The following is an 11,081-nucleotide window of genomic DNA, read 5'->3' as shown; positions in this document are numbered from 1 at the left end:
TTCTACTCTTGGCTGAAAGTGCACATTTAGTCGCTGTTACTGTACAGATGAAAAGCTTCAGGACAGCGAGTACATGCAGCTTGACTTATCAACACCGTCCAATGTCAGTAGTAAAATTTAAGTCCCAAAAACAAGACGAAAACATCCTAATGGAATTAAAGGGACATGAAATACTACAACTGCTCCCTGTCCTCTCCTCCGCTCCGCTCTTCTCCCCGCCCCGCGCGCTGACGTCACGTCCCGGGCAGCCAGTGAGGCGGACGGAGGGGGTGTGTGTGTGAGGCGGAGGGAGGGGGTGTGTGAGGCGGAGCGAGGGGCCAGTCTCACGGCGGAGAGGCAGGCACCACCGTCGCAGCAGCGCTACAACACCAGCGGCTCTCGGGCTTTTGTTTTGTGGATGTGAATGAGCTCCATCACCTCCCTCAGAAATGTGGACGGATTTACGGACACTGCTACTTTTTCACTCGTTAGTCCTGAGGCTTCATTTCTTGGAAGGTCAGTGAGGTGTTTTTTTTCTCCTTTGCGTGTGACACTGGACGTGAAATAAAAATATATAAACCGTGTGTGTGTGTGTGTGTGTGTGTGTGTGTGTGTGTGTGTGTGTGTGTGTGTGTGATGGGCTGTGGAGGTGAGAGACTGGAAGCGGTACTCTCTCAGAGCTTTTGATACCAAGCGAGAGAAAGATGAGAAGCACTTTTGTCCTGTTTCATTTTAATGATGCGCTGTGTGATGTCTGTGGCGCTCCGTGTGTGGACGCCTCTGCGCGTCTGTCATGTGTGTCCCGGCTGTGAGCATCCATACTGCATCAGAGGTAATGGGCTAGCTGTAGTAGCCCAGACCGAATCTTTGTCTGCATGTTGTGCAGAATTGTGTCCGGCAGACACGGGGCCTCCTGGGCTGCTTTTCCCACCACACTTTTTTTTTTTTAAATCATGCTCCTTGAAGTAGATCAATAAGTGAAAGGAAACGCAGACCATGACGCTTCCAGCGCCTCAGCCAATTGACCCGAATGAATGCTGAATATCAATTAGGCATTCATTTGCAAATGACAGTTGAACTACAAGCGCTTACTACTCTGCTGTACCCGCTCGTTGCTGATCCATCTGGACGCTGTTCTCCCCCTCTTGTTTTGTTTTCCAGCAACGGATGAGTGTGAGGATGGACAGTTCCAGTGCAACAACAAAAGGTGTATACCGACCATCTGGAGGTGCGACGACGATGACGACTGCTCAGACAACAGTGATGAAGAGAACTGTCGTAAGTGTTAACATCAGTGGAGACGCTGAGACAAACAGGGTCTGTCAGCTGTGATGAAGAGCTGTGGTGATGAAGGTGTTATGCAAATATCACAATGCATAGGAGTAACATGTTACAGCAATATTAAAAAAGCACAAACTGATGAAAGCACTGAATTATTAGGTCACTACAACTCCTCCCTTCCTTCCCACCCACCCAGAACAATGTGTGAAAAGCTGCACTAAAGCATGAAAGCAGCCCACTGTATTCTTATGGTCTTACATAGTCCACTGAGTTGTATTTTAAAGCATGAAAAATGTTCCAAAAGTTAAAAAAACTAATTAGATTTATATCATTAATATTATCAAGAGGCAATACCTGGAACTGCTCCCATCAGCCATCCATTAGAGCTTGACTTAATGGTCTGTTCATGACTGGAATGTGTATTGAAGCTCCGCTATCTTAATGAGCTGAAACAGTTATGAACCAGAAAATGCACACATAGCTCCTGCAGGTCTCCGTCCTGTCATCATTTCTTATTATTTTTATGGTGGATTTGCTATTCTATTAGGATTTTATCTGTTTTTTTAGGTGCCTTATTTTTAGGGAGACATAAAAGCTTCCAGAGTTTACAGAGAAGCACAAATAAAATCATGTTCTGAGTGGGGATTAGGCCTGTGTGTGTGTGTGTGTGTGTGTGTGTGTGTGTGTGTGTGTGTGTGTGTGTGTGTATGTGTGTGTGTGTGCGCCTCAGGCCCAGACAGTGCAGGTGATTTCATCGCTACTACACCTAAATATAGAAAGCTCAAGCATTTCTTTTTAATTAGGGTTGATTGGGTGGAACCATTTTCCAATCTTCAAATAAAAGGCTGTCCAGCCGAGAGACAGATTGCGTGGGGCATCGGTCTACTGCACAGAGCTCTGACAGGTATCTCGGATGTGTTGTTCTGCGCAGAAATAATAGAATTCCAGTTTCCTTTCTGACTGCGAGCCAGTGGCCTATATTTTGGGAGAACGCTTGCGCTGAAACCAGTGAAGTTGTGCCAAAGCTGAATCCAAGCCCTGCATGTTTGCCGTGCAGCTATGTTCTTTTGTGTCTGGGTTAATTGTGGCTCGGGAGGAATTCTTGCACCTCCCCACGCATGCATACATACATACTCTGTATTTCTCCACACACCCCTTTCTGGCTTTGTTTGTTTCTGCCTCTTTCGCCCACAAACTCCCACACACACACACACACACACACACACACACACACACACACACACACACAGAGACCTGTTGTATACAACCACCTCACGGCTCCTCTGTCGGTCTCTGAGGTAAGCAGGACGAGTCCTTGGGCATGCCAAAGGAAGCCGGTCATTGGGAGCGTCTTTGCTCCTAAAACATTCATGTGCCACTACTTCTCACACACATGCACAAACCTGTGATGTTTGAAGAAAATCATTATTCTGTCAGGCTTTATTTCCACTGTATTTCTTTTATGAATGAAATAGGAAATTGTCAGTGAGATTTTATTACCCTGGGTGTTTTTCCTCCATCAGCCAGAGCTTCAGACACATTAGGTTTGAGGGAAAACACTTCTCCTGAAAGCCCACTAATGTCAGCCCACCGTTTGATGACTTTGACAGCAGCATTACTTGTCATTATATTGGCGAGTGGCCTTCACTGTGTCCATTTCCTTTTCTTGTGTGTTTTGCTGTATTCTGCGTGGGCAGGCTGACGAGGCTGGTCGGCCTGCACAGGCTCTGATTCCTCTCTGCGCTGGCATCCTCGCTGTGTTGGCCGAGGATTGTAGTTGTTCAACTTTTACGCTGTTTGATTTGGAGGAAGCTGGCTCACTGCGCAGCGCTGGCAATATTTAATTAATGTGTTGCTATTAAAATCGTTCTCGCGGGTCACGTCTGTAAACTCCTTTTCTATTTCTACATCTGAGGACACTAACAGACATAGGAATAGGCAGTGTAGGGCAGTGAGGTGTAAACCTGTACAACATATGCTGCACAGGGGGAGAGCGCTGGGAGGATTTAGCGTGTACACACAGCAAATCCCGTGCAAGAATTAAACAGTCAGTTTCTTGTTGACTATGAAGTGGCTGCCTTTTCAAATTAAGTTTCTGAGCGCTTGAACGGATGGTCTCACTTTTTATTCTATTTGTACTCACAATATGTTCTTTTGCAACACAATGCCAAGCCCAGAAATCCAGTGACTGAATGTGTGCAACAGACCATGGTTATGAAATATGCTGACAGGAAGAAACCTTTGCCGCAGCTGCTTATTTGTCATGCCAGTGCCGCCTCATTTCTAACCTGACTGGTGCTTGTAGCTGAACCTCACAGAACAGGTGTAAGGCTCCCATAGCATGTTATTACTCATACCACTATCATACCCTCTGTGCACCATGATCCTGCTCCATCCTCCGCCCTGTTTCTGTTAACCCCATCCCCCACCGGTCCACCCCCAGACTGCCCTTCCATCACCATCCCCCCATCATCTAAACTCTATTCCCCTCTGACCGGTCACTTGCACCCATACATTCATACATGCATAATTGCACTCATAAGTATGCAGGGACACAAGTGTGGACCAAACGCATGGGAGCATAAATACATAAACATGTATGAATGAATACCAATGAACACTTTTTCCAACAAATAATGGAAAAGTTGAATCCGCATAAACCGGGTTTGAAACTGTGTTTACCGGTTGCGTAACGTTTCTGGCGGGGAGGAGATGCAGAGCCACCCTGCCTCTCGCCTCGTCTGGGGTTGACAGCAGTAGAGGCAACAAAGGAATTCTGCCTTGAATTCTCAAAGTCAGATTTGTGCCAACTCTGACATGGAGCCGCCGTTTAATCCTCATCCTGATTATGGCGTTATATCACCCGGTTTCCATCTAACGGCGTTACCTTCAAAGTTCAGCATGTGCGCTTGACTTTCTTCTCCATCCCTGGATATGATAACGATCTATTTCATCCATGTTCATGAATTTAACATCTCTACCTGCAGGGAGGGAGGCGTTTCACATCGCCACGTAGAGCTCAAAGTGTTCTTTTGTTTTCCTCTGTGATGCAAAGTCAGCAACAAACTGAGCCTCCTCGCTTTGTGTTCTTTTCCCTAATAAATCTGCGCAACTCCTTCAGAGGAAAACTCACTTCTGAAACCGCCGGCGCTCCTCCCTTCCTCCTGTAGTCTTTCTTAATTTCTTTATCCCAAAAGCCTTCCAGTGGATGCAGCCTCCTCTGCTGCAGTGTTGTAGCCAAAGTCCTCCCAATGCACCAAGTTTTAGAAATGCAGAAAGTATCCCTGCACCCTTGCTTAATGCTTACTTAATGCTTTATTCAGCAGTGTTGAAACCTCAGCTGCTTTTTGCTCAGCTTACATTTGACACCAGTTGAATACAGAGAATAACCACAAGTGTAAGTGCAGTGTGCTGCTATCTTTTATTTATGTTGTTGTCTCAAGTGCGCGATCTGTCTGTTTGGATGTTCTTTTCTTTCTCGCACAGTCTGTAACTGATTAGATAATGTATAAGATTATTTCTGGCTTCCACTTATATTGTTGCTCCTCTATAGAGCTCCTCGCTGTGTTCCTGGGGGAGATCATGTCATTCCCACTGAAAGGCACCACATCCTTTCTGAGTGCTTTTTCAACTCTTGACAATAGTCACTATTACTCACTTTAAAAGTCTTCCATTTTCTGCTTTAAAGTGCTTCATGTATTGCTTTAGTTGCATGACAGAAAATTGAGAATCGAGCTATTCAGTGGCATTGGAGAGCAAATGGGCCTCACATTAATGAATCTGGTTCTTGTCTTGCTAATCTGTCGCTCATTCAGCCTGTCCTTTTCCAAAAAGAGAAAAGGGTTTGCTGTCAGAAATCTCACTTACGCCTTGCGTGACGTGCATCTCTGTTTAAACATACCCATTTGGAGCCGATTTATAATATAGCTACTGTGTCTTCCCTTCTCTTCTCACATCAGCAACAGAATCCAACAAACACTAAATCCTGAGTTGAGACTCTGCTTCCTTTGGCACTCTTGGGCGACTGGAACACAAACACTTCCTGTCGACTCTACTTTTTGAGAACTCTGCTGTCATTGCTCTGGCATTTTGTTCTTCTCTTAGCTGCGTGGACACGACCCAGCCAGGCCAGTTGACAGCAATATATTATAAAATACTGAGTAATGTAGTGTAAGATTGGGCACCTGCTGAGATCTACTCAGAAATGAACAATGATGATATAGTAACACACGATGTTCTCACAAGGTTTTTGGGAACTGAGAGCGACCCATCATCTTGTTGTTTTTGACTATCAGCGTTGAAAACATATCTAGGTTTGTGTGCATGCATTTCCCCCCACAGTCTTTGCCCCTGCTTGGCTGTGTTATGTGAAGGGATGTGTTTGACAGCGAGGAAGTGAGGGGTTGTTGATGACGTGGAACAACAAGGGGAGTGGGATACAAAAAAAGAGTGAAGTAAAAGTGATAGAAAGAGGGGAAAGCAATAATTTGGACCTGCAGGGTGAGTCAGGGAGGTTGTTTGTGTTCCTATCAAATTCTCCCCTTAATCTCTGCGGCTGTTGACGACTGTACACAACGTGGGAAGGATTATGCCTTTATCTCTCCAGTCAATGAGGCATGTTTTCCATTGGGTCTGTGGTCAATTTGTGCTCTGTTGACTCGCTCACTTGCAGTTCACATAATCATGATAAAGCCTTAATTAGTGTACAGTTTTTAATAGCCTGCATAAAGCAAACTTTCTGTGCCAAAACTTGTTGAATGTATGAATTGAGTCAGGGAAATTGACCCTGACTGTATTATCTATACCTTTGATCTTTTTTTTCCATTTAGGCAAAAAGTTCTGAAAGTCTATGTTTATAGTGAGAATAAACATAGTATGATATAATATACATAATATTATTAAACTGAAATTTGAATTCCTCTCACTGTCCCTGCAGCTATATACACATTTTGTTTAGTTTTTTAAAGATGGTAAAACAATTACAAGACATATACTGTATATGTATACTGATTTCATGGCAACAATTAATGCTTTAAGTAAGATGCACAGCACACGTCAGTTACAAATGAATTAAAAGCAGAGTCTTTAAAACAAAAAAACAAACAAACAAAAACCTGTTTAATTATTGAGTAATAATGCACTAAGTAATGGTATTCCTGTCCAGTGTTTAATCAAGTATTAATAAAGCTTTAAATCATCTTCCAGTTTGACCGCTAGACACTGACCAGGCGTTTTCTCCCAGGATGCACTTAGTGCATTTGTTGGCATCAGGTGTCTTAAAGCCTCCTTGCTCTGACACAGCCTATGTCTGTGTCGGTGCAACTGTGTTTGTGTTTGTTTGCCTGGTCGCTGGCCCTGCTGGCCTACTGCCCTGTGTCTGTGTGTCTCAAAGCCGGCTAGCCCAAAGTGATCATTAAGAAGTCTGCAATTGAGCTATTATCTCAGATTAGTGTGTGTCGCTAAGCAAAGATGCTGAGAGAGAGAGAGAGGATGAGCCAGAGAGGGGAGAGGGGGATTAATGTGGGGGTATAAAACATCACTCAGCCACAGCCTCTTGCCCTCACTCGTCATGCATTTATCCCCCATTCCACTTCACTTTTTGTTCTCAACACCTAAAAGAAAGCGTTTGCACCATTCTAAACGTTACACCTCCCAGAAATCTGTTCATTTCAGGGGGGGAAAAAAAGTAGATATTTCTCCGGGGACGTTCTTAGCGGTATGTCTCGCCTCATGAAAAATGCTGTTTCAGTTTATTTGAATCGTTGAAATACTGCTGTGGTATTAAAACAACAGCATAAACTATAGTCTGTGCAACACTGGGTTTTAAACAGAATAATCGTCTGCGTGGTTTCTGCAATGGATTCTAGCCTTAAACTTAAACTGCTTTAAGTCAGCTAAGACTTTTTGTGCCTTTATTTGAATCGTGCAGCTAAAAGCTGTCATCAGCGCAAGAGGTTTCAAATGCAAGATTTTGTGTCACGTGCCTCGTGACTAAGTGGGTGACTCATATTTCCCCTTTTATGCTCCTTTCTTGCATATTCAGAGCTTCCGTGACTGTCAATTAACGCTGCAAAAAGTGTTCCCTCAACAGCACAACAGGGTGCTGAAAACACTATGGAAAATGTACAAAGTAAAAAATAGAGGTCACAGACATCAAGCATCAAATTCATTCCAATATTCATGACATCTTACAGTTGTTGTAAAATTGTGAGGACGAGGAGAGGTTGTGTGTGCATCTGGTGAAATGTCTCTTTTTAATGAGTTGAGAGCAAAGCTGCCTTTGAATTCCCACCATTCAGCTTAGATGAAAATGCTCCAGTTGAAGTGGAGGCTGCTACTCATGGCTATAGTTTTTGTAACGGTGATTCAGCATTGGCAGTGAAATGAACCCAGGTTAGCTTTAAAATCGATAAGACACATGCTGGATGTTTGAGAGGCTGCCTGCTCTGTGAACCCAGGCCTTGGGGCCACAGGCACCCGGGCAGACAGCGCCTTTCATCCAGAATCACTGTCAGAAAAAAACAGACCCACAAGGGAGGATGTTGGCATACATTGCAAGAAATGTGGCCCTTTGCGACTTGTGACTCAGTTTTGTGAAAAATGCCACTTCATGTGAGTCAACAGGCTTGCTTGTGAATCTTTGCTGACAGCTCCCGGGATGTTGGGATTGGCTGAGTGTGCCTGTGAGTCTCACTTTATTTTGATTTATCTGTTTGTGGATGAGTAGACACACTCATCACAGACCTACACAGGACATTAATGCCACTCTGAAGTCAAGCCAGGGTAACAGAGAGCGTCAGCAGTGAGCGCAGTAGTGAATTAGAATGATGAGCCAATGTGACACAGCAACCGAAGCCCCCAGTTCCTTTCTTTTTATTCATGATTCAGTGTATCTGGATGAATCGTGAGCGTCACCTCCACTCACACAAGTACCAACAATGGCCTTCTCTTGCCCATCCACGCAGTGACTCATTGCCTTGCCACCATCGCAATGTTAAAACTTTGCATGCAGGCTGTCGCTGCCTTCAAATCATTCCACCTGCCCACATGTCTCCACCATCAACGCACTCATCAGATCCCATTGTGCCTGATTGTAAATGAACTTTGGCCTGTGCATTCCTTCTGAAGGGCCAGGCAGGTGAAAAGACAAAGGGACTCAACAGTGATCAACCAAATGCAGTTACGGTTAGGGCTGGGAGGTTCAGTGATTCTGTGTTCAGTAGAAATTTGCTCTTTAGTGCTGAAACTGTTGCTTATTTTCATAAGCAAGTACTCAATGCTGATTATTGTCTGGAGTAACTGATTAATGACTCAGTCTGTAAAAAATTGCTGTGAGCCCAAATTAAGGTCATTAGATTTCTTGCTTTGTGAGTCTAAAACCCAAAGATATTCAATTTACAATGGCCGGTTTTCTATCAAATGTAATGTAAATTTTAACCAAATTTCCAGAAAATCAGCATTAGAAGTTGTGAATTAATATTGTCCGCTATCGTAACGTGAATATTCAGAGTTGAGTGCATTGAGACAAACAGCTCATGCTGCTAATTGTGCAGCGGGCTGCCATTAAACCTTTGCAGAAGAAGACAACTAAATGAAATGATGTAATTAAGCTGCATTCATGGAAAACTATGTTGAGAACATAATGGAAATATGGCATTTGTGTTTGTTTCATGTATTTATTTGAGGAGCCTTTGAGGACTCTGCACACAGATCTGATGTTTTTGTCTAAAGTAATTTTCATGTCAATGTCTCTTCAGAGGAGTTGAAGCTAGAGTGACAAATAATGTCACAGTGTTTATGATTAATTCATTAAGTTTTTTCACAGTCAATGTAAGAGAATCAATCCATAGAGCAGACAAGCACAAGTCAGAGGTATCAAGTCCAAAAGAGAATCCAGCCTTATTACTGACAAGCAGACCAGGGGAGACAGGTCCGAGAGAAAATCCAAGCTTTAACTCACAAAGCTGGCAGGGCTGGAGCACGTGGCAGTCAGAAAGACAGACAGACAGACAGGCAAAAAGACAAAAGGTTCACTTGGTCGATCACTGAGAGACCGGTGCTTATACACTGTGGTGTCTGATGAGGCTTGATTGAATGATTGAGGTGAGCTCAGCAGAGGAGGAGGCTGGGCCAGACCTGTCAGCCACACCCTGCAGTAAACATATACACACAAAGGGCAGACAAGGAAGAGACAGACACGAGACAGAAGGAGAGGGAAACACAGGAGCACACAAGGCAACAAGGGAGGGAACCTGCAGATCCTGACACTCAGTGTAATTTCATGGAAAATCCAATTAAACCACATGAACTGGGGTGAGCACCCTGAGTCTGATGTTTCCATGGCTGTGTGATCGTGAAGAAATATTGGAAATGGAGATGTGTGCACTCCATAAGTGCTAGGTTAATTAGTCATTCTGTATGTTTTTATTTTTCAATTGGCTCAGCTGGTCGTTATGCATGCATCCGGTATGTGGGGGCAAAAAGTGTTCTGGAGGTTTACAGTCCTTGTAGGAGTAAAGCCGAATTAGCGTCTCTTCCCTGTCAGTGAATGATCTGTGATTCATTTTGTGCACAAATGCTGAATTTATGAGCTAACCCTAAGTAAAATGGGGGATTTAATAGTGTCAAACATTGCATTACCTTCACAAAAGGAGCAAATAAGATTCAGACTAATGTATTCAGCTGTAGATCTTTAAGAGTGAGAAGCCAGAGATGCACAGTCAAAATGTACAAAACCAGCCTTCCAATTAGTGAAAGGGACTTTTACATGGGCTGATCAAATGTGTCGACTGTCTAGACTACAGACTCATGATGCGTCTCACTCTGCTCGATGTAGATCTGTCCAAAGAAAAAAAAAAAAACCTGACACTTTATGACTGGTGGGATAGAACACACACAGTTTACTGGCTGTGTGCAGAGCTTTTCCGCAGAGCAGCTTTTTTCCCTCTGCAGGCCTTTTTATACATCAAAGTGTTTTTTTTTTTTTTTTTCTTGAAGACACTTTCACTCTCGTAGATTTTGGATTTTTTTTAACGTCCACCATTTGTTTTTTTTTGTATGCATATTAACACACATATGAAATGAGTTGTGTGTGATCTACAGGGACTGAAGACATGACCGGTCTCTTGTAAAGGTTTGAAAACCTGCTTAGTTTTGATGATTTTGACGTGAATATGGACGTGCAGAAACCCAATTTGCCAAATCTTCCCAAAAGCTGTAGCTGGAACTTGGTGCTGAATTTGAAATGAAATGACTTTTTCCATCATTTTTAACTTTAATCACTGTGTAATATGAATATGGAGCTTCTAATAGATTCCTGCAGTCCCTTCAAGGAAAAAAGCAGATCTCATGTCAGGGAAGGTCGGCCATGCCTGTTTTAATTTAGAAAGCTTATATTTAAATCATAGGCTATATAAGAATTTAATGCTTATTCAACATTCATCCTGACCGTGTGTGTTAACACCTCAGTAGTTGGGCACAAATTTTCTTGAAAGTAGGAAGTGCTGATAGAAAGCAGACGTAATGTGGGAAATGTTTGCTGGCAGATGGTGTCTCTGTGTTGCGCCTGACCTCGTGCTTTGGGGAAGCATATTGTGATCAAAGCTCAGCAGCTAAGCTCTGCCTAGAGATAGATACGTTTTAAATGCATAGCCATTGGCCACTCACATGCACACGCAAATATGTACGCACGCAGGCACACACACACATGAGCGTCGCACTAAAAGATGCTCATGGATACTCGCAGACACTACTACACAACTGAGCGTGAGGTGTTTTTTGGTTTGTGAGTACCTATCATGCCCGGAAAGTGATGTAATCAC

At 43.5% G+C, this 11,081-nt stretch overlaps 1 protein-coding gene across 2 annotated transcripts in view; it reads left to right on the top strand.

The window, feature by feature from the left end:
- The first annotated feature begins 306 nt into the window (after positions 1-306).
- The window catches only part of LOC143328794 (low-density lipoprotein receptor-related protein 8-like), a 73,933-nt gene continuing 63,158 nt past the window's right edge, over positions 307-11,081 (top strand). For both annotated transcript variants that reach the window (XM_076744117.1, XM_076744116.1), the window contains exons 1-2: positions 307-495; positions 1,141-1,257. In XM_076744117.1, coding sequence (XP_076600232.1) covers positions 429-495; positions 1,141-1,257 — 184 coding nt within the window. In that variant the 5' untranslated portion in view covers positions 307-428. The remainder of the gene's footprint in view (positions 496-1,140; positions 1,258-11,081) is intronic.

This window comes from Chaetodon auriga, chromosome 12, assembly GCF_051107435.1.
Source record: "Chaetodon auriga isolate fChaAug3 chromosome 12, fChaAug3.hap1, whole genome shotgun sequence".
NCBI lineage: Eukaryota > Metazoa > Chordata > Actinopteri > Chaetodontiformes > Chaetodontidae > Chaetodon > Chaetodon auriga.
The sequence above is the reverse complement of the archived record's forward strand: the minus strand, read 5'-3'. Positions and strand labels throughout refer to the sequence as shown.